The sequence below is a fragment of the Rhinolophus sinicus genome, linkage group LG06, assembly GCF_036562045.2.
Source record: "Rhinolophus sinicus isolate RSC01 linkage group LG06, ASM3656204v1, whole genome shotgun sequence".
Lineage (NCBI taxonomy): Eukaryota > Metazoa > Chordata > Mammalia > Chiroptera > Rhinolophidae > Rhinolophus > Rhinolophus sinicus.
The window spans coordinates 104611028-104635547 of record NC_133756.1 but is presented as its reverse complement, the minus strand read 5'-3'; the positions used below and the strand labels follow the sequence as shown (position 1 = coordinate 104635547).

At 39.2% G+C, this 24520-nt stretch overlaps 1 protein-coding gene across 6 annotated transcripts in view; it reads left to right on the top strand.

Annotated features, from left to right (window-relative positions):
• The window catches only part of FAT3 (FAT atypical cadherin 3), a 633732-nt gene that overhangs the window by 107434 nt on the left and 501778 nt on the right, over positions 1–24520 (top strand). For 5 of the 6 annotated variants that reach the window (XM_074335616.1, XM_074335615.1, XM_019737552.2 and 2 more), the window contains exon 2: positions 16479–19787. In XM_074335616.1, coding sequence (XP_074191717.1) covers positions 16496–19787 — 3292 coding nt within the window. In that variant the 5' untranslated portion in view covers positions 16479–16495. Of the gene's footprint in view, positions 1–6491; positions 6541–16478; positions 19788–24520 lie in introns of those variants that run through there. The other variant, XM_074335614.1, reaches the window with a different exon arrangement.

The window sequence follows — 24520 nt, the reverse complement described above, 5'->3', positions numbered from 1 at the left end:
CGTCTCCTCTTCCTCTTCTCTATACATGTGTGTTTTCTCTCTGAATCCCCTTATCTGGGGATGGGGGTGGGGCGAGGAGCGGAGTTTGAAGGAGCGCGTCCTGGAACATAATCAGAATTCTCCAGATTCTCATCTTGAAGCATTAAAGACAAGAACAACCGTGACTGTTTTCTTTCAACCTTTAATCATGTTCAAATTATCATCCTGTCTATGTCTGCCTCATAAATGTATCTTAATTTAATTTCTTTCTCCATTAAGGCAGCAGCAAGACATTTTTGAAGAAAGGGCAAGATGTTAAGGACTGTCCCCAGTTATATCCCTCACTTGTGAACTATAGAGCATTAATATTCTTCCTAAAGCACCTCTTTCATCAAGACCCTCCCCTGATTTCCCCACCTGCCCATCAAAAAAGTGAAAGGGAAGAGAAACATTTTCATTTTGGTCCAGTTAGTTAAGTAGATTACAATTGGTAAAGAATTGGGGGTGAATACTGAATTGCTAAGCACAGTAGTTGGCCAGTAGTCCAGTATTTACATATTGCCTTTTCTTCTCATTTAGAGTGACACCACGAAGAAAGGATAGTAAAAACTGAAATGGAGTAACACCATTATATTTAGTAGACTTTGAGAAGTATCTTACTAATACCTTATGACTTTTGTCAGGATCCACTTTTACCAGGATTCATTTTATACCCCTGCATACGAGGCTATGGCCTATGAGTTTCTTTTTTTTCTTCATTTTTTAATTTCAGTCATCTATAGAGGGATTCCAGGCAGCAGTGTTGATAAAGGAGTGATTCTTTCTATGAGTTGGGAAGGTGCATCCTACATGCGAATAATGCCATTCACATGTAGCTTATAATTCTTTCCCTGGTAGAATATGAAAACCCCACCTTGAGGAGAAAAGATAGCTGCTTCAATTATGGAAAGACTTTGAAACCGCCCCAGGCCAGCATTTGTGAAACCTGTTCAGAGCTCCTCTCTTCTGTCAGTGAAGTGCAGACTCAGATAAGAATTGGTCACAATTAAATTAGGCTTATGTGAGGGAATGTCAAGCTGGAGGGACTGCCCTGTGTGTTCACCATTGATTAGACCTATGAAAATTCTTATCCTGAAGGGACAGTGCACTAGGATCTTGATGAACTCTGCATATATTAGAAAGGAGAAGCACTTACCCCCATTAAAGGATTGATGCCTCAGCGGGAACATTAGACACAAAGTCATCTCTGTCATCTGACTACTTTTAATATCCCCAGGAATTACCTTTGGCCTATTTCCTCCCATCCTGTGTGTTGGATCCATCTTCTGTTGATCTACATGGGGAACCTAAATGCTTGCTTTGGTTTAAAAGGCAAAAATTCCCTAAATGTCTTTCATCCTGGACTCAGACATTGAATGTATGCAGCATTCCCAAATAACTTGAAATTGAAGGTTTCACTCCTTTGATTTTTTTTTTTTTTAAATTTAGGTTAAGTGGTTGTTTAGGGCTTTCTTGATAGGCAAGGGAGTTTGCAATCAATGGGTTGATGGAAAGAAGGTGATGTATTAGAGTTATGGTACTTACTTGGTTTGAGTGAGATAATTGTTTGTAATTATATAGTCTGCAATAACAGCTTCCTCCCAGCCTCTTCCAAAAAATGACTGCTGAAAATCTCAGATGTTCTGAGATTTTATATCAGCATATAAATCTGATGCAAAAAACATTAAAGCACTGGCCTTGATGAAGGCTAACGTTTTTAAAAAAATATTTTATATTCTGATAAAAAACATAACATAAAATTTACCATTTTATCCATTTATAAGTATGCAGTTGAGTTGTGTTATATACATTCACATTGTTTTCCAACTGTAGATTAATGGTTTTGGGGTGGTCCTAGTGCAGAATCAAGTAGACACAATGTGTCACATACATTGTGGACGTTTTTTTTTAAAAAAAATGGAACTGAAATTAAAGTTGAATCACTAGAAAAGGAAGAAGCTAGAGCAAGAGGTCATTGCAAAATCGTCCCTCAAATGAGATAGACACAGTAAAGCCCAAAGTTTCAAAAGTGAATTGGTTTGTGTTGAATCATATAGGTATATATATCTACTCTATGTAAACTGTGAAGGGCAAAATTATATGAATAACTTATCTCTTTCACTTTTACTTAGTGGAGAGATCAGCAGCATGATGGTCTAGAAGAGAACTGATTTTTTATTTTTATTTTTTTGGCTATTTCTTAATCAAATCAAATAACGAGCAACTACTTGATTACAAAACCAAATAATCTTAAACTACCAAATAATGTTTCTTGTCTGCTTCTTAGTGACATGTTGAATCCACGTAAACTCTTAGTGGGAGAGCTGGGGTCATAAACACTCTGCTTTTATCTGAGAGTCTATGATAGTATGGTAAGTAAGCTTTCTCTTTGTACTTCTAGAATATTATTTTTTATAGTAGTACTATAACTATTTTTAGTCTGGAGCTTGGGTTTTCATCCTAGCCCTGACATCAGTTAGCCCACGTGCCAAGTAGTAATTTCTGAGCACCATCATTTCAACTCCAGGGCAACGCTGCTGCATAAACTACCTCTGAAATTCTTTCTTTTGTCTCTGGAAACACCACAAAGTTATCTTTGATAACATAGCAAGGCATACGGTCTGGCAACATGGTTAGTGCTCATTCTTTATTAGCTACTGTCATTTCCTAATTCAACAGATACTTCTTGAGTAACTGGTGTTTGATTTTGCAGAATGTCGGTGAGGCAAATGGTAGCTGCTGCCAAAACTTCTGGTTAGGGATGTTTAACCTAAGAAATTTTTCACTAATCACATCACTTGTTCTTCCTCCTAAAAACACACAAGTAATGGAAGGATGGTATTGTTACCCATGTGAAGCTGAGAGCTAACATCTTTTTAAAGTGGATGATAGAAATTCTTGAAAACAGTAGTGTAACTTAGGGGATACTTGAAGCTTAGAACATGAGGTGTTTGGTGCACAGAATTTGCTGTTGCTAAATTCTTTTTTCATAATATTTATTCTTGTCTATTAGCACTTACTGATTACACAGAAAAGCACACTTCTGTGCATACGTTTGTAATGGTTTAATGACATTTACTCATAATGGGCAAATTTTTAGGGCTTCTTTCTTTAGTTGGAAAAAAAAAAAAAAAAAAAGGAAGTGGGAAAAGCCTGTTAAATGCAATGGAAATCTGTTCTAAAAGAAAAGTCAGATCTGAACCACCAAGGAGGAATGGTTTGGTAAAGGTTAAGCAAAACTTCTCTCACTCTGGTGGGACTTTAAAGTAAATTTCATCTAAATTCTTGTCAGCTTCCCTGTACAGCTGTGCCTACACATCTGCTGTGGGTGCTCAGAATTGCTGCTCCCTCCTTCACAGTTTACATACACTTGTGTAAACTATTTATTTGTAGTACATCATTAGTGGCAAAGTGTATAGTGTTTGGTTTTTAACTACATGTATTCAGGGGTAGACTAGAATAAAACTCAATTTAACTACATGGAATGAGTGTACTTGGTTTAGGTCTTCTCAGAGGAACAACCCATTCACTTTCCGGCAGCTGTTGATATTAAAGGGTGTTTAAAAATCTGTTTAGGTTCTTGTAGTTTAAAGTTGAATTGTGGGAGTTGTGCTTGTTCTCTCAACGCAGGGCAGGGTGTGATAGTCCTGCATTGTATACCATGCTGCAGAGTAAAATGATTGCCCCAAACCGTGGAAAAGTGAGGCCACTCAAATGCTTGGCAGACTGTGGTCGTAGAAGTCATGCAGAGAAAATTATGTAAACCTCTAGAGAGGTGGCCCTTTATTGACCTGGAAAGATCAATCGTCCAGGGCCTTGATTTTGCTGGCAGAATAAATGCTTCTGTAAAGAGTGAGACCCAAGTCAGGTTGGTGGAAAACTGTCGCACATTAGTCCTTGGGAGCAAACGGGGATTCTAGCTGTCAAGGTGACGGATGGCCTTACCACATGTGAATACTACCTGGAGAAATCAGACCAAATGGTTCTGCCAGTGAAAGGTGAAGGTTCCTTGATTCTCTCTTGTGGACGGGGATCTCAGAACGCAGCTAGGTTTATACCACGGGGATGGACACCATCTTAGCCCTAGAGGAGGAGAGTCCAGATCTCAGCACCAGATACCCAGACCTGGTCTTCCTAGAGCTTTATCTAGGAAACATGTCAGTGGCACCAGAAGAGCTCCATGCAGTGTCTGCTATTCTTGTGTGTGTGTGTACACACAAGAATACACACACACACACACACACACACACACATCTCTACCCTTCTCAATATAATTCCCCTAGTTCCTGTAATCCAGTCATGACCTCAACATTGTTGGCATTTTAGGTCAGATAATTCTTTGTTTAGGAGACTGTCCTGTGCCTTGTAGGACATGTAGCAGCACCCCTGGCCTGTACCTGCTAGATGCGAGTAGCACCTCTCTCCTCATTGTGACAAGGAAAAATGTCTGCAGACACTGCCTGATGTCCTCTAGAGACAAAATAGCCCCTAGTTGAGAACCACTGCTCTAATCCTATATTTTCTTGGGGTTTCATAAGACATTTATAGTTTATCCAATAGCAAATATTTATTGAGCACCTATTATGTGCCAAGCAGTATATATGGTGTGGGCAACGATGATGGCCTTAAGAGACAGTCCCTTCCTTCATACAGTTCACAGTCAAGTTGGGATAACAGATACTAATCAAATAGTCTTAAGCAAAATACAGGTCAAATGGTAATGAATGTTATGAAGGAAATATCTGTGTGCTCCAAGAACATGTAACAAGGGGCCGGAGCTAGTCTTGAGAATCTGAGAGTTGTCCCCTGAGGGATATGGAAGCTGAGGTGAATGTGTGCATGTGTTTCTGCGGTGGGGAATCAGGAACAGGAAGGGGTTGAACTTAGGGGCAACAGCATGTGCAAAGAACCTGAGGCAGGAGGTGATCTGTCCAGAACAGAAAAAGGACCAGTGTGGCCGAAATGCAGAATGGTTAGAGGAGTCCAGGAAAGAAGTCAGGGCCAAATTTGATAGCATCTTCTCAGCCACGTTGACAGTTTGGGTCTTTGTTATCCTGAAAGCCTAGGAAAGGTATTGAAGTGTTTTCAGCTGGCGTAGGATTTGCTCAGGTTTTAAGTAAGGATGTAACTGGTTGTAGCAGGAATGTTATGGAAGGGGCGAGAGTGACATGTAAGGCTGGTCAGGAGTTTGAGGCTATAGGGTTACTGTTATCTCTTACACAGATGGCCAGCGCCTGGCCCTTAGTGGTACCCTCATTTTCCTCATCAGCCATGTGGGAATTTGATCTGTTCTGTCTCCCAAGCCCTGGGTTCATACTCATTGAGTTCTCATATGTTCATTTTCTTTTGGAACCTACGCATTGGACTGCTTCCTCACTTCTAGTTTTCAGTTTCAAAAATGATACTAGGGTCCCATGAAGAGGGTTGAGGGAGTGTTCCAGGAAGCCACTTCATTAACCACAGCCACTGCTCTGGGTCCTAATTCTTCCAAGATTGCATTGTGCGGTACAATTCACAGAGATGCAGGCAGTAATTCAACATCTCCTAGAATGTGCTCAGTTGACCAGCCTCATAGGTATATACTTAGTAGTTACTCTCCAAAGAGAGGATCTGCCCTTGACCTTTTGCCTCCACTCTCTGGCAGCTCCTCTAGGGTGCAGAGTGCTTGTCAGGCCAGCTCTGAGGTACTGAGTATTCTCACACCTAGACTATTTCTGGCTGCTCTAGGATAGTAGCCCTGACCTGGACCTAATGTGTTGTTTGTGCTGAAAGTGACTGTGTGCTCGGAGGTTCTTTGACAATACCTTTAACCCGTGTCTACAAAAATGTCTAAAAATGTCTTGCCCATCTAAGGAAATATGTTTTCTTAAGTGAAAATGAGGACCTCACTGATGCATGATTCTGCAGGCTTGAGCTTTTTAGTTGAGATGGAGTGTACTTGATGCTCGCTTGTTTTTGTTGACCTGTTTTTAGGAAGACTGTGTCGGTAGTCCCGTGTGGGAATGGCACCTGTGATCTGGTCTCATTAGCACTGAGCACTAATTCAGGCAACGTTGACGTAAACCCATCAGTCAATAATAAATAACCTTAATGGGAAGTATGGGAAAGCTGAAGGAACCAATTTGCATTTTTGCCTTGTTTGCTAAGACACAGTTGTCAGTATTGGCACTGTGCGGAGACGTGACTGACAAGATTTTTGGATTGTCAGCACACTTCTAGACCGCATTTCTTGACCCACATGCAAGCTGTTTTAAATCCTGGCAACTTTTATCATTGCTTATTTCCAAACAGTCTTTTTTGTCTCCCCCTCTACTATAATATCAACCTCTCTCTATTGTGTGTTCATCTTCCATATATTAAGCTGTTTTGTCATCTTTTCTCCTTTTATTTCTTGAGTTTATTATGATTGCTGCCTGAGATACCTTTTAGAGTCTCATCAATTTCCTGATATATTGTTTCTTTATTTCTTGCAGGAGTATTCTTTTTCCCCATCCTCATTTGCCAGTCCCCAGCCTTCATGAGGTAAACATATAGTATTACTCCGTTGTAGAGAATTGCATGTGTATCTCCTTTCTCGTTAAATTCATTTAGCAATTCTATACTGTACATCTAACATATGCAAGCTCAGTGCTGCTGCCTTAAATTCTGGGGTGACATTTAACCAAGCACACAGCCATGTCCAGAACTGCCCTCTGGAGCCTGTGGTCTGCTTTGTCCAGTGTAAGACTTGGTCCCAGGTGTAACCTTGGAAAAATTTGGAATTGAATTCTATTCTCCCAGAAGCCCTCTACAATCTTTAGGATGTTTTATCATTTATCAAATTTTTCTTTGGTGGTTCAGCTCTTTTGGAAAAGGGAAATCTGGTACGTTCTTTACCTCATTTAGGTCCTAGAGCTCTGTGTACCCCGAGCTCTCTCATGGATGCAATCACGTTCCTCTTGCCCTAACATGACCATTGCTTATCGCAGCAGAAAAGGGTTGTACTGAGGGAACTCCCATATTCTACTTTCCTGATTCCTGATTTTACCATGTAGAATAGTAATTCTCCTTCTTTTTCTTGAAGATGAATTCTTTAACAAGAACAATGGCAATTGGAATGGCTTAAAGGATGTTAACTTTTGGAAATAGGATAGGCCACAGGGATTTAACACAGCAGTAAATATGGATTGTGTCAGAATGTAGCAAGCAAAAAGCTCTGAGGGCATCTTTTCCCCTCAAATGTATTGTGCCCCTTAACTATTGAAATGAACACTATTTAAAGACATTTGTTCTATTTGGAACTATTCAGGTTCTTTTTTTCTCTCTCTCTCTTTTTTTTTTTTTTTTTTCAGGCAGTTATGCCAGAGTAAATGCTGTTACTTGAACAAGGTTTTTTTGCTTTGTTTTGTTTTTTAAAATTGTGATCATAAGCGGATACTAATGTTATTTAACCTTTGATTTCTGTTAGTGAGGCCCACCAGAGAAAAATCGAAATCATGCATTTTTCTGGAACATTTTCTCAGACAGCCAAGCATAGCAGCAAATTATATCCTCTCTATACCTTTTTTTTTCCTTACCCCATGATGAATTTCTTTCTCCAGAGGGAAAAGTGATTTTTAAAAGGCTTGAACAACATGCTAATCTTTCCTTCTGGTAGCCCCTGGTTGAATTACCCCTGAATTTGAAGCATTCACTGATGAAATGATACTTGACATTAACCAGTGTTGTATGGAAATATTTCTAGCACCTGGGGAGAAAATAAACGAGGGTATTCAGACCAATGCCGCTGTGTGGCTGATCCTTCCATTTTTCTCAGAACCAACTTGAATTACACTTGCTTCATGCTGACTGACTTCTCTCCTGAGAGACCATTTTTAGACAACGGAAAGATTTGCACCACTGTAAAAAGTTAGAATTTACAGTATTATTACCATGAAAAAGATTGGGTTTGGGTAACAGTCTGCTTGGCTGGTTGGCAGAACCAACTGGAGGCTTTGGTTTGGGATTTTTTTCGTTGTTCAGAATGATAGAAGGTGATATATTCTTGTAAATGAAATATTCTCCTTGCTTATAAAGCCGTGCGTAAACTTGGGGCTCAAGTAGAAAAGCAGCATTTTCCATAGATGAGTGAAACATGAACTTGGCTTTGGGATTTGAATCTAAGTATTTTTGATTTGGCAAACTGATTTTGACCATTAACTTAAGTAAAAATAGATAATAAGAGCTATGAACAAATATGGATGCTTATTCAACAATAATAAGGTTCTTTCCCTCATGCCAGTCTTTTTGCTCATTGAACTGTGCAAATTCTTTGTTTGCCTTTAAAAAAAAAATGAGAATAGAAAATAGCACAGGAAACTCTGGAACAGTCTCATTCTTCAGTTGGAACATGGAGATGTGTTTATATGACGAGTATTGAAGCAGTTTCTTCAGGAATAACTCTCAGCTTAGTTGCGATGAGAATTCATACCCTGTGATATGGGGTGAGAGGAAGAATAATGAACTCGTGTCAAGAATCTTTGGATGACACCCACCTCCAAAGCTTTCCAGGCAACTGTTTAAACTGTTTGAGGCACAGTGCTAGCTTGGACTCAGTCAGTGTTTCCCCAACTGTTTTCCACAAAATACTCTTTCTTCGCCTGCATGTGGCTATATGTGGGGACAGAGCCCCAGAGAGCAGTTTCCAGGCTCTTGGCCTCATGTGGGAAGGTGCTGGCTTGGGTAGTAGATGGCCATCAGCTGTGGCTAGTTGGCCGTCAGCTGTAGCCCTTGAACCATTGGCCACTAATATAACTGCCGTGGCTACGCTGGGGAGGGGAGTCGAGAGTGGAGTCAAGAAGAGTCGGTCAGTTGGCAGAAAAGCGGATAACAGGTTGCACGTCCTGTAAATCCAGCCTCCAGTGAGACTATAGTGGTGTGACTCCCCTACCTATGGCTCTGTGGGTGTTCCTTTTTGGCCTCACCATATCCTGCGTTCTAATGTGGGGATCGGGAGCAGAGACCCCGCAGGCCGCCCTGCGTGACACTATATGTGTTGGGTGGGGGTGCAGAGTGGAGAGAGAGATTCATGATCAAACAGATTTTAGAAATTGTGCATATTATGTCCCTTGGAATCACAGTTTGAGTCCTGACTATGTACCAGAAGACTTACTGCTACTGGTGGAAACAGACAATAATAATAGACTGTGGTTTCATGAGGAGTTAAATTAGGATAAATTATTGTAGATGACCAAGGACGGGAGAAAGGGGGAAAGTTTATTTTGAAGCATACTAAAAGCTCCAAGTTCTAAATTATGAAATATATTTACCTTTGTTCAACTGGTGTTGCCTAAAACGTTTTTTTTTCAGTTGTATACCTATTCACGTATAATAAAATAATACGTCATGGAAATGGAAAATCCTGTGTCATTGGGAAATGGTGGACTACCTCTATTTCCTCAGGGTCTCTAAGTTTTATGATTATAATTCCTGATTCGTCTGATACTCATTTTCATCTCCCTGGTGCATATTGTGGAGGTATGGTATATGCTGATTAGACAAGTTTCACTCGATAAAAATTGAATTTTTACCTTTCAAGGTACTTTGCTGCATACTGTAAGAAGAAGAAATACAGGAGCTTACTATTTAATATGTAATTTAAAAACACCTTTAATACCAGGAAGAAAGTGCTATCAGAGAGGTATACATACATAAAATACAGACCAAGTTTAGGGCAGTGGTTCTCAGGATATGGTTTCCCCAAGACCAGCATCTCCTGGGAACTTGTTATACTGGTAAATACTTAGCCCCACCCCAGACCAACGGGTCCAGAAACTCTGGGGTAGAGCCCAGCAATGTGAGCTTTAACAAGCACTGCATGATTCCGAATCTCACTAAAGTTTAAGAATCACAGCTTTAGACCTGGAACTCACACTTGGATAGGTTATCCTGGGATTGCTTCACAGAATTGGTGACATTTTAGCTAAATCTTAGAAGGTGGAGTAAAATTTGTAGACATGAACACTAGAAATCTGTATTCTTAAAGGTGGCAATAGCAATATGAGTCAAAATCACAGTGGAGATCTGAGGGCCAATTTTAGCTTTTTTATTAGCAAGCTATGTGACCTTGTCCAAATCGCTTAACCTTTCTCAATCTGTTTCTCTACTTTAAAACTAGTATTGGACTAGACAATTTTATGATCCTTTTGACTGTAAAACTCAGTGAGTTTATGTGACTCTGGTTCAGTATATCAGGATATAAGCTGAGTAACGGCATGGCATGAATTATTTGTGACCCAAATGCCTAGTATATTATCCTGTACACGCTCTAGCTACAATGGTCTGTATTAAGAAAAACGACACAGTAAACATTTTTTTCTTCTTTTCAAGCAGCCATTAGTATCAGCCAGAGAGTAAAACTTTATTCCCAAGTGTGTCCTACAGACAGTCTATAACTGATTTCAGGAGCAAGGACCCAGAACATAAAGTAGTGCCATGAGGAAGGTAATTTGAGCAGTATCAGAATAAGCTGCTTTGGAAGATAGGGCTTCCCAGTATCGGGCTGTTCTGGGACTCATCATTGTAAGGAGAAATCCTGCTAGAACTCCTCAGGAATTATATGCCAGGCCTGAGGAGTAGCTCCCTAGTGCAGCTATAGTTTCCTGAGTTTGAAAGTGTACATGTGGGAGTTGCGTAAGTTGCCGAGCTGTGGTAATAGCCCTTGGCACTCACCATGCACGGATGCCTCTCTGGCACTGACCTTGACCCATGGCACGAGTCTGGGGTCTATGGAAGGGTGGCCTTCATATTAGGGACGGTCTATCCTATGGGTTGTCTCCTTCTTGACCCTTTATTCTTTTTTTTTAATTATTAGTTTCAGGTGTACAAAACAATGTACTAGGTATTCTTAATGCACTTTTCACTTGTTTTCCATTTTGTATCCCTTCTTCTGAATACCTGAATAATTAAATACAGTTAATTGTGCTGTGTGCCAGACAAGATTATAAGTCTGTTATATGGCAGTGGGAACTCTTATAATCCTTATTTTAAAGATAAAGGAACTGAGACTTTAAAAGCCTTAAGTACCCCAAGGTTATCCAACCAGTAAATGGCCAAGCCTGAATTGGAGTCAGGTTTTTCTGATCTTTGGATATAATATAGTAATCCTTGACTTTTAGTAAAGAAAAGACATCCTCTCCTGTACCTTTGATGTGGTTTTTTCCTATTGGAAAAGAAAATGTCAGAGTAGGTTGTAAGTTTCCTCCCTTATCTTGTAACTCACAGATATTTGTCTTTTCTGAAAACTGCCTTAGTTAATGATGTTAATAGCTAGCAATTGTATACTTACCATGTGCCATGAACTGTTTTAAGTGCTTCATATTTATTAATTCAAATCTTAGTTGGTAGGAACTATCGTTCCTATTTTGTAGAAGATGGAATTGAAGCACAGGGAGGTTAAATAACTTGCCCAAGGTTACACAGCTAATAAGTCGTCGAGCTGGGATTCAAACCCAGGCCATCAGGCATCAAAGTGTACATTGCGGATCCACTGCACATATATAGCCTTTGTGTAGTCACAGCACACACCTGAGTGGTGGCTGACTTTCATGTGCAGTTTTAACACAAGTCCTCTTCATCAAGGATGCCTGTACAGGGAAGTCCCTTCATTTACTGACTTTGTTCCGTATTTCACAGCCTATTATAGCACATTTCTCCAGCACCATGTCTCTCTGGCTAAGAAAACCCTTTCAAAGTATGTAAGATAGGAAGAGCTGGAGTGAAAATAGAATGTTTTTCTAAGATGCCTTTTCTTACTATTCAGAAATCTCAGCTATTTAAGGAGGCCAGTTTAATAATGGCAGAAAACAGCTTCACCAGGCTACCCAAGCAAGCAAAGGCACCCTGTGGAGTCAAGGCACTCCCAGAGAGGTGGCCTTTCTGAGAGCTGTTCCCTGCCCCTGAGGTCTCTGGTATGTATTCATCCCTGCAAAGAAACACCTGCGTGCCCTTCTGAATCCCATGCTAAGATCCACCCTAACTGAGCAGATAGGGCTGGATGGGAGGCATATTGGACCCCCTCTGAAAAATAAATATCTCCAAGATTGATGGCTTGATGATCTCTTTGGAAATTATATTAAAAATTATTGATTATGTTACTAAGTCATAGAAAATAGGCTCTGAGGTTGGGAACTAAGTGCCTTTTTAAAATTAATCCAGAAGATTAATCCAGAAGCAGTAGAATAAATCCATGTGCAGAGTATCTAAAGCACCGTAACCGTCATGTTGGCCTCATGAATAGCTTGGCTTCAATGTGGAAAAAGGAGTACTTTAAAAACAAACAAATAAAAAACCCCACAACATCTTAACAGTTGTCTTGGCATGCTAAAAAAAAAAAAAAAAAAAAAGCCAAAATCTTTACTCTACTATTTACTTTGCAGAATTTTATAGAATTCCTAACTTCTAACACTCATTTATGCTCTAAATCAATGAAAAAAATTGCAAGGCATTTTAATTAATTTGTGCAAAATAGAGCTTTTGTTTCCCTCTGAGAAATAAAGATACAAAAACCTTGTGAGATATCCTGGTTTCAACAACCAAGGTCAACAAGCTTAGTCCTGCTCCGTTTTTTGGTGGTAAATCCCCATTTCAGTACACAATAATACTATTCCCCGTCAGTTTGATGAAGTATTTTCTATTTGCATTTAAAGCTATTGATTCTTCTTTATAAGAAAGAAAATCCCAGCAGTGTATCTTGCTGAAAGAAAAACTCAGTATGCATAAGTACCAATTTTGGAATAGTTAAATTGAACGATGTTTTTTCATATTATGACAGCATTCTGTGCTTTGAAGGATTCACCAGAAGGGTCTGTAAAAGTAACTGTCCCCTTCGGGCACTTAAATGTTTACTTATAAACAGTTAACTACTTAGAGGGGGGAGTAATAAGATGTCAGAAAACAAAGATCACTGCAAAACAATGATAAACCACAGCTCTCAAATTGTTACAAACTCAAAGAAAAACGAATTCAATTGACATACGTTTCTATTTGTTTTCAGATCTGAGACCTGGTATTAAGGGGATTGCTTCATTTTTATGGGCCTCAATTTCCTCATCTGGACCAGCTGGTCTTTCAGGCTCTTTTAGTTTGTATAATTTCTTGATTCTGTTTCCTGAAATAAGGTGTGCTTATATTTTGGTATTTGGAAACTGAATATATTAAAGGCTTCTGGGCCTCTGGTTACATCTGGACCTTAACGCTCTATTTAACAAACCAGTATTAAATAGGCACTGTTTACTGTTTGAAAAACTTATGCGACTCCCACATGTACACTTTCAAACTCAGCTTATATCAGCTTATATCATGATATATTTTTCATATGTGGCACGTGCTTTCCTGGGTGCTGGGAATAGAATGAGGCACAAATGCTACTTCTCCCATCAGGTTTCCTTCAGTCTGGGTTTAGGGTGGGGGTTGGGGTTGGACAGACTAAAAAAAAAAAGTTCAGTTAAACTGAGCTCTTGTTATCATTGTTAGGTTTGAATGTTATCATTGGCGCTGTCTTCTCTGATGACCATGGGGTCCAGAATTTTGAGGCAAAGTGTCAGCAAAAACTGCTCTCACAGGCAGTGCCCTTGGTATAGAAAAACGAGTGAGAAATGAGGCAGAAACTAAATTTATGTTTCCCTGGAGATGCTGGGAGTGACCCCAGTTTTCTACTTTGAGAGAGTATACCTGGCCTTTGGTCATTCCCTGTGAGAACCATGTCTCATTCCACTAAGTTCACAGCAAGCCTAAAAATACCTCCTTACTCTGGAGCATTCTCAGATGATGAAATAAAAGACTCTATTGAGTATGTGTAGAGGGTATTATTAAAGCATCTGCTGGTTGACATCTGTGATTCCTAAAGAGGGCTCTCTCGCTCCTGTATTTCAGCGATGTACTCCACAAAGAGGCATTGGTCCCATGGAGTTCTCCATTGTCCTGGGTAGGATATTTGAACCTACTGCATCCAAGCTAATGCTTCACACACTTAGAACTTGAGGCATTTCCTAAGGATCCAGAAGAGGAATTGCATGTGAAATTAACTTATTTTATAAAATCGTATCTCATCTTTCTGCTTTTCGTTTTTACTCTATTCTGCTTATGAAATCCTTATATTAAACTGTACTCTTTCTACCAGCCTATTCGGTGTTTCCTGGATACTAAAGCAGATGAAAGCAGCAAGACATATTTCATCCCCAGTTGGAACCAAGCAAATGCATGCCCAGAATTTTGCTTTATGAGAGTCTCCTGAAGGGCAGAGTTGGGAAAAATAATGAGAGAACCTTGTCTGATGTGGAGAAAGTGTTCTAATTCAGCCTCTGCTTCTAGGAACATGAGGTTTGATGGTTTCATCTACAAAAAGGTTCTAATAACATGTGCCTTGCCAACCCTGGCCATGAAAGTGTTTTATACAGTAGTCCCCTCTTAGCTGTAGTTTCATTTTTCAAAGTTTTAGTTTCCCATGGTCAACCTTGGTCCAAAAATATTAAATGGAAATTTCCAGAATGAACAATTCATAAGTTTTAAATTGGGAGCCATTCTGAGTAGCTTGGTAAAATCTCGTGTCATCTTGCCCTGGACGTGAATCATCCCTTTGTCCAGCATATCTACGCTGTATAAGCTCCTTGTCTTGTTGGTGACATAGTAGCTGCAATCTTAGTTAACGGATTGACTGTCTGGATATCTCAGTGTTCAAGTAACCCTTGTTGTACTTAATAATGGCCACCGAGTACAAGGGAAGTGATGCTGGTGATTTGGATACGCCAGAGAAAAGCCATAAATTGCTTCCTTATAATTGAAAAGGTATACATATGTATGGGGAGAAACATTATATATATATATATAGGGTTCAGTACTATTCATGGTTTCAGGCATCCACTGGGGTGTCTTGGCAAATATTCCCCTTGGATAAGGAGGGACTATTGTAAACTACAAAATAAAATTCATAATATTTTAAAATGTTAAACTTCTGTAGGATGTTTTTCAGCTTACAGCCGGTAACCAAATAAGTTAACTTGTCTAACTTTTTCGTTTTGTACCATGTAGTTTGTTAAGATAGTACCTATTGCTTAAGGTTGTTGTAAGTATTAAATAAAACAAAGTAGGAAAACGCCTGACACAATGCCTAACCCATAGTGTGCAAAATCCCATTTCTTCTTTTCTCTACATTCCCTACAGAGGAGAAAGAGAAAGGGAATGTGAGGTCTTGCAGACTATGCCTTAGTGGAAGAACGCCTAAACTGGGGGATGCTGAAAATCTGAGCCATCAGGGTGTAACTAGACTTAGTTGTTTCTTGCGAACTAGCCCATTTCTCCACGTCTTCTATGTTAAATACTTGACAGCTCTTGTTAAAATAGGAAAATGTTTTTATGTTTTAATCTACATAGGCCGAGAGCTGTGGTGACTAGAAATTTAATAGACTGGTAAAAATTATGGGAAGTAATTCCTTATATTACTCTTAAGAACATAAATCTCTTGTAATTCTTTAAATATTTCTTGCACAAAAATCTTTCTTACCTCCCTTGTTCTAAGGAGCACGGTCCACTCATGGATATCACTTAGATCGTGCAATAGATCGTGCAATTTATTAGAGATGATCCCTTCTGTTTTGTTACATGATGCTTCGTTCATTCTCATGGTGTTGGATTATGCATAAATCTTGATGAGTGTAAAAGTCGGCACAACAAAAGATGGTAATATTTTGGAAGTATTTCTTTAAAAGAACATTGTTGTAAAAGTAATGATATAACCTTTAATAAGCAATGTTAACTGAAGAAATATTAGAAAGCTCACATATGCCCCCAAGTCCCACAACACAGTTAATCCTTTTTAAATCTAAAATGCAGTTGTGGATTAGACGTTTAAATAATAGAACCATACCACATACACTGTCTTATGATCTTCTCTTAGCATTATATCTTAAAGCATCTGAAAACATACATCATTTAAAACCATTATTTTTAATAGCTGCATAATATTTCCCTTTATGAATGAGCCAAAAATTGTTTGGTTCTCTATTGATAAGCAATTAGTATCTTTTCATTTTTTTTGTATTTTAAACTGGACTCTAAGTGTACACTTGTCTAATTATTTCCGTAGACTGATTGCCTAGGAGATAATTTTATGTCAAAGGTAAATACACTTTTTAAGGCTTCCAGTACATATTTCTAAATTGACTTTCAGAATGTAACAAATCTTTTACCAATGAGCAATTCCATCAACAGTGTAAAAGTGTCACTAAAAAACAAAACAAACGAGATGAGGTTAAATTCTAGTGATGTTGAATTCCTTCTCATCTTGTAGCCTGGTAAGGTTTCTAATTATTGTATTGATGTTTTAGTGAAAAAATTTTATAATAAAGTTTTTTCAAAGCACTATTTCATAACAGTTGTTTCCTATTTCTTCTCCTACTTTCCTCTAAGTTAATTTATCGTTTCTCTCTCTCTTTTCCCCCCTCCAGGATGGAAGTATGATGTGATGGATATAACTATGGGATACTGTGTGGGTACACGGCCTCCTCCTTCTTGCCTCATCCTCCTGCTTCTCAAGCTCTTGGCCACTGTCTCCCAGGGGTTGCCGGGGACTGGGCCCCTGGGCTTCCACTTCACACATTCCATTTATAATGCTACAGTGTATGAGAACTCAGCAGCAAGGACCTACATCAACAGTCAGAGTAGAATGGGCATCACCTTAATCGATCTGTCCTGGGATATCAAATACAGAATAGTATCTGGAGACGAGGAAGGCTTTTTCAAAGCAGAGGAAGTCATCATTGCAGATTTCTGTTTTCTCAGAATAAGAACTAAAGGTGGCAATTCTGCCATATTGAATCGGGAAATTCAGGACAATTATTTATTGATAGTAAAAGGTTCTGTCAGAGGAGAGGATTTGGAAGCATGGACCAAAGTGAGTATACAGGTTTTAGATATGAATGATCTGAGACCCTTATTTTCGCCCACAACATACTCTGTTACAATAGCAGAAAGTACACCTTTAAGGACTAGTGTCGCCCAGGTGACAGCAACAGATGCCGATATCGGTTCCAATGGAGAATTCTACTACTACTTTAAAAACAAAGTCGATCTCTTTTCAGTTCACCCCACCAGTGGTGTCATCTCTTTAAGTGGACGATTAAATTACGATGAAAAGAATAGGTATGATCTGGAAATTTTGGCTGTGGACCGAGGGATGAAACTCTATGGAAACAACGGAGTGAGCAGTACTGCAAAGCTTTTTGTTCACATTGAACGTATAAATGAACACGCTCCAACTATCCATGTGGTCACTCATGTTCCTTTCTCACTGGATGAAGAGCCGACATATGCAGTGGTGACAGTCGATGACCTAGATGAGGGGGCCAATGGAGAGATTGAATCTGTGTCCATTGTGGCTGGGGATCCTTTAGATCAGTTCTTACTGGCTAAGGAAGGGAAGTGGATGAACGAGTACAAGATTAAGGAGAGAAGGCAGGTTGACTGGGAGAGCTTTCCCTATGGCTATAATCTCACTCTTCAAGCAAAAGACAAAGGGTCACCTGAGAAATTTTCTGCGGTAAAGATTGTCCACATTGCCAACCCTAAAAGAGACACCGTCCCAATTAGATTTGAAAAAGAAACGTATGATGTGAGCATCAGTGAATTTTCCCCTCCTGGTGTCGTGGTTGCTATAGTAAAATTAAGTCCTGAACCGCTAGATGTGGAATACAAATTATCTCCTGGTGAGGATACACAGTACTTCAAAATTAATCCTCGGTCGGGTCTCATTGTCACAGCACAGCCACTGAATACCATTAAGAAGGAGATTTATAAACTGGTGGTGACAAACAAGGAAGGAGATTTAAAAGCACAAGTCACCATTGGCATAGAAGATGCGAACGACCACACCCCAGAATTTCAGCAGCCAGTGTATGATGCTTTTGTGAATGAAAGTGTTCCAGTAGGAACGAGTGTTCTGACAGTTTCTGCTTCTGATAAGGATAAAGGAGAAAATGGGTACATCACCTATAGCATTGCCAGCCTGAATTTGTTACCGTTTGCCATTAACCAGTTTACAGGTGTTATTAGCACAACCGAAGAGTTGGATTTTGAATCCTCTCCAGAAATTTACAGGTTCATCGTCAGAGCCTCTGACTGGGGTTCCCCATATCGCCATGAAAGTGAGGTAAATGTCACTATTCGAATAGGAAATGTCAATGACAATAGCCCTCTCTTTGAAAAAGTGGCTTGCCAGGGAGTTATTTCTTATGACTTTCCAGTTGGGGGTCATATCACAGCTGTCTCAGCAATCGATATCGATGAACTTGAACTTGTAAAGTACAAAATCCTCTCTGGAAATGAACTTGGTTTCTTTTACTTAAACCCAGACTCTGGTGTTTTACAGCTTAAAAAATCACTAATGAATTCTGGCATTAAACATGGTCAGTTTGCCCTCAGGATTACAGCAACCGATGGAGAAAGTTTTGCAGACCCCATGTCAGTTAATATTTCAGTCCTACATGGGAAGGTGTCTTCAAAGAGCTTCAGTTGCAGAGAAACTCGTGTAGCTCAAAAACTGGCCGAGAAACTACTCATTAAGGCAAAAGCAAATGGGAAACTGAATCTGGAGGATGGATTTCTTGACTTTTATTCAATAAATAGGCAAGGACCACATTTTGACAAGTCATTTCCTTCTGATGTGGCTGTGAAGGAGAATCTGCCAGTTGGTGCTAACATCCTGAAAATTAAAGCCTATGATGCCGATTCTGGCTTCAATGGAAAGGTGCTATTTACAATATCTGATGGAAATACGGATAGTTGCTTTAATATTGATATGGAGACTGGGCAACTTAAAGTCCTTATGCCCATGGATCGTGAGCACACAGACCTCTATCTCCTTAATATCACCATCTATGACTTAGGTAATCCACAGAAATCTTCGTGGAGGTTGCTGACTATCAATGTGGAGGATGCCAATGATAATAGCCCAATTTTTCTTCAAGACAGTTACACAGTCAACATTCTTGAAAGTTCAAGTATCGGTACTGAGATTATTCAAGTGGAAGCCAGAGACAAAGACTTGGGTTCTTATGGTGAAGTCACTTACTCAGTCTTGACCGATACACAGCAGTTTGCCATCAATAGCTCCACTGGAATCGTTTATGTCGCTGACCAATTGGACCGGGAGTCCAAAGCAAACTACTCATTAAAAATAGAAGCCAGAGACAAGGCAGAAAGTGGCCAGCAGCTGTTTTCAGTTGTGACTCTTAAGGTTTTTTTGGATGACGTCAATGATTGCTCCCCAGCTTTTATTCCCAGTAGTTATAGTGTGAAGGTTCTCGAAGATCTCCCCGTGGGCACTGTCATCGCTTGGCTGGAGACCCAGGATCCAGATCTTGGACTGGGGGGTCAAGTGCGCTATTCTTTGGTCAGTGACTATAATGGGAGATTTGAAATAGATAAAGCAAGTGGTGCTATTCGCTTGAGCAAAGAGCTTGACTATGAAAAGCAGCAGTTCTATAACCTCACGGTTCGGGCGAAAGACAAAGGGCGGCCTGTCTCTCTGTCATCTGTTTCCTTTGTTGAGGTGGAAGTGGTGGATGTCAACGAAAACCTCCATACACCCTATTTCCCAGACTTTGCTGTTGTTGGATCTGTAAAAGAAAACTCACGTATTGGAACAAGTGTCCTGCAGGTGACTGCCCGAGATGAGGACTCCGGGAGGGATGGAGAGATCCAGTACTCCATCAGGGATGGCAGTGGTCTTGGAAGGTTCAATATAGATGACGAGAGTGGTAAGTTTTGTGTCAGAAGTGTAGTTTCTCCTCTCGCACATTGTAAACATTGGAAAAGTAACGCGATATTCTCATACTAAAATAGAATGACAAATGAGGTTGCGTTTGCTGCAGAGATGACCCAGGAAAATCTTTTTTCTTAGAATGTGTTGGTTTGTAAGAAGACCTGTTTGTACAACGAAAGCCATGGTTTTCATTGGGAGTCACTATTTTTCTGTTTTTCTCATTTAGCTCCTACTATTACCAGGTTATCTTTTGATAAACGTAAGTAATTATCACCTGTGTTGATTGCACTTTTGACCTTCACTAAATTAAGGGCCCTGATAAAGTAAATTACATTTGAATGGGCTTTAAATTAGAAGTGTGGAATGGATTTTCAAATGGATTTTATGTATCAATCTTTCCCTTTACTTTGCTGAAATGATACTGCATCAGTTGCTTGGTCTTTCATGTTTCATGGGCACATCTAGCCCTTGAAAGACAGGCATTTATTTGCACTGTGTATGTTCCATTAACACTTGGAGGTGTGCTTCTACAAATGCTTTCGTGATAGACCACAGGGGGGCATGCTGTGGATTTTAGTTATAAAAATTTATTTCAAGGTTGATTTGTAAGAACTGATTTTTTTTATAGAAACATTTTTAAATGTGGGACGAAATGACTCCAATGTTATTATTGTCCCTTATTTATTTATTTTCCAGCATATATATAAGCATATATACATATATATTTATATACATGTATTTATTATATATATATTATATATATTTATATATATATTTTTCTATTTTTGTTACTGTCTCTAAGTGTACATGTGCTTGAACATGGGCATGTGTGTTTTTTTATTAGCACTGTGCATTTTTCTAGTCTTCTTTCGATTGTAGACATCTCAAGACAGGGGCTATGTCTTCTCTAGTATAAATGGTAATATTAGCACTTCACAATCTTCAGAACACATTTATATATATTAAATCATTTTAACAACACCCAGAGCGAGCTTTGTTCTCAGTAATGATGATGACGTTGATTAAAATAGGTAGTGGGAAGGTGTCATAGGGATACTAACTACATCAGTAATACTAGAAAAACGATTTGAGAAACTGTTAAATATTGGATAGGAGTTAAAAACTGTATGCATCATCACAAACTTAAACTGTAATTTCTGTATACATGGGCTTTAATTATGGGCAGTGTAAATTATAAAATTTTTCTTTATAGCCATGATGAATGAAAAGGTAAATGTCAAGAAAACCAGGTTGCATTTGGCCACATACTCTATTTTATTATATATACCTTACTATTTGATTGGAATGTATTTTCACCTTTGAAGTATACAATGATAAAGGAAGGGAAGTAACCTTTACTGTCTACTCTGTGCTAATGCTTTACTATCAGAACTATTACCAATGACTTCTTTGTATACTTATAATGGGCAGCATACTGTATGAAGGGCTCTAGGGTCCTGTCTTATTTCATTCTCCCAACAGCCCCAGGAGGTAGAACTTATAATCCTCAACTCATGAACTGTTGTTCGGAGAAGATATATAACTTGGAGCCTAGTTTCAAACTTAGCTCTGAGTACTGCTGTATACTACGCTGTCTGCCATCTAAAGACAAGTATGGGCTTCCTTGCTTGTTCTTAGATACGCTTGAATTTGGGATTGACCTAAAAAAGACAATAAAGTGTTAAACAAGTTTCAAAGTCCTTAAACCCCAGGCTCACTGACGACACAGACCATCAATCACCTTCCTTTTCCCATTGTTTGTGTGGCTCTCCAGTGAGAGAAGCTTAACTTTGGGACTCAGGTGGATGTGGGTAGGTAGGTCAGCAGGAAGGGATTGAACTGATTCGTTAACCACTACTACCTAGATGACCGCGTCAAACTGCATTGCGTAGTTTTATGAGGAATTCCCGTCTTCGTGTAGCTCGGTACAGAGAGGAACAGGAGCAATTTGGTGACGAGGTCCAGATTGTCCCCATTTGTCCCATGTTATTTTGTTCTCATCTTGGCTGTTATTTTAGAAAAATGTGTGTATAGTTTCATCTGATGCTATAGCGCCCCTTATAATTCTTGACTCCCAAGAGTTTGATATCCTTTGCCTCTGTTGGCAAAAACAACTCACTGCTCTGCATTTGTTCTGTTAGACTCTAGATTGTATAAAATAAATTTTGCCGTGGATGATAATAATGCCACTTACATTTGTTTTGACATTGGTTTGTGACTTAGAAAGCTCTTTGTTATAAACACGAACTCCTTTGAGTTAAAGAGAAGCTACCTGAGTTATGTAAGGTCACATACCCACAAGAGGATATAGATGGATCTAGAACCCACATCTCTCCTCAGTCCTAACTCAGTTCTCTTTTTTTTTTGCATCCATCACACATGTTTCTGCTTTACGTTCCCAGAGGATTTTTAATTTTTAAAAACGACAGTAGCAGTTTCCTTTCTCACTTTACATTTCATTTTGCTCCCTTCTCTTACAAAGTAAAACTATGTTTTTCTCTATATTACAGAACAAAAGGTGTGAACTTGATGTGAAAATTTTTATGAAGGTTAGAATTTCCATATAATAATATTCTTAAATATCTTACTGCCTCCCCTCTCACTTCTTACAGATTTTTAACAGCCAAGCCCAAGAAACTGATAAGGAATGATAGCCTCGACTTGTGCCAGGGAGATGCTAGGGTTGAGGAGAAATTTGGCAAATGTATGTCCAACGAGAGAAGTCATCACCATGGTGCGGTTGGGTTGGCACTACTGTTGAATGATTTATCAGCTCTTGGCCTCTCCCGGTATTAAAAACCATGGCTTGAGCTGTTGGCAGAATGAACAGCTATTTAGCCCTGCAGCTGTTACTGAGTCTCGAGTTCAGACCGTTGTCTTCATTTGACCGTTGGGCGTAGAATGGCCTAAACTTGTTTGGATTTTTGTCTTTTAAGAATCTTTAAGTCAGCTGCCAAAGGTTATTTAATGGCTCACAGTGTGTAATGGTTCTCAAACTTAGGAGTACACAAGAATCAGCTTCAGAATTTGTTAACCATGCAGATTCCCAGGGCCAATTCCCAGTGGTTCATATTCAGTAGGTCCCGGGTAGGAGCCCAGGAATCTTCATTTAAGTAGTCCACACATTCCTCCTGCGTGTAGTTTGGAAACACTACCCTAAATTGACTTGGATTCTTCAGAGAGTGTCTACTAGATTGCATCTTTTCTGTAAATTCCTTTTCCTTATTCTTTTGAAAGGCAGGGAACTGAGCTCATATTTTTAGGTGATTTCTTTTCTAGTCAAGTTTTATAATCCAAATAAATCTTCTGTTGTTCATTAGTGGTGATAATTTTCTGAATGCTTTCCCAATGGATCAAAAATCTATTTCTGCACTTCAGTAATTGCGGTGCTCCTGTTTTGTGAAACCACATAGGCTGGGATTAGTTGATCCATTTAGTAGTTTTATGTTCTTGACTTTTTTGGAGCTCAATGAACAAAACCGTGCCTTTGAAATTCTTTACCATCCACAGGCATTTAATAAATGTTTAATAATGTTCACAGTAAATGGATTAACTGTCCCTCCACCAACGACAGCGTATTTGATCACAATTTAAATTACTAGTCTGGAAGATGCAATTTAATCATTTTTCCTTCACAAAGAACGCATTCTTATTCCTTGACACCAAAGGAATTCATATTCTTCAATACTCAGAAGTTTTAGAAGGTTTCGGAAGAGCACATTGTCTATTTTAAACTATTGTTTTGTATTAGATTCTTTTATAAGCTGCAAACTTAAGCACTGGTTTCACCATTTTATATACTTGAGGTTAAAGAAATATTTAATTGGGATAAACAATTTTCATTTTAGCTCATTAATCATGGGTAATTGGGAAGATATTTTTGCCATCCATTATTACTAATTATGTTAGTTCTTTCATTTATCAAGTATCTATTATGCACCAGGCACTGTGCTAGGTGCTTTGTGGGTACTATATTTTGAATTGTCACAGTAATTCTGCAAGGTGGAGTTTAATGCGTCTTGCCTAATTAGGGTCAGAGCTGGGAGTTCAGAGCTGGGGTTGGAACTCCATAAATGGCCTCCAAATACAATGTTAGTTTTCCTTTTTTTCCACTCCAGCATGCCCTACTAACCTTGTTAAGCATATGTATTAGTCAGATTTTTCTGTATTTTTGCTGCCTAATAAACAATCACAAAATTGCAGTTTATAGACACATTTTTTTCTTGCTCCTAAGTCTAGGAGAACAGTTGAAGCTACTCTGTTGCAGGTTGTGGATTGAGTTACAATCTGTTCTATGTATCTTCCCATTGCAAGACACAGGCTGAAGGAGATGAGATGTGATGTTCTCAAAGTGGAGGTTAGGAGAGCAAGAGGGCTGATGGAAGCTTGCAGTGCCTCTTACAGCCTCTGCTCAAAACTGGCTCACATTCTGTTGGTCAAAGCAGGTCATGGGTCCATGCTTAGCATTGGTGTGGGGCAGGGAAAAATACTTCTCTTGCGGAGGGAAGGAGAGAGGGAGGGAGGGAAAGGAATGAACAATTACTAAATAATAATGCAGCTTGACACCGCATATGACAACTCTCATTATTGTCTTCATAACCTAAAAGGAATCGGATGCTACTTGTGTGGAAAGCACTGGGCCAGACACTAGTGATGCCCAGAGCTACAGGTGTAAGGCCTGGATCTTCCATCCTGGGAAATGCCCTAGTCCGTCTGATACGTCAGAAG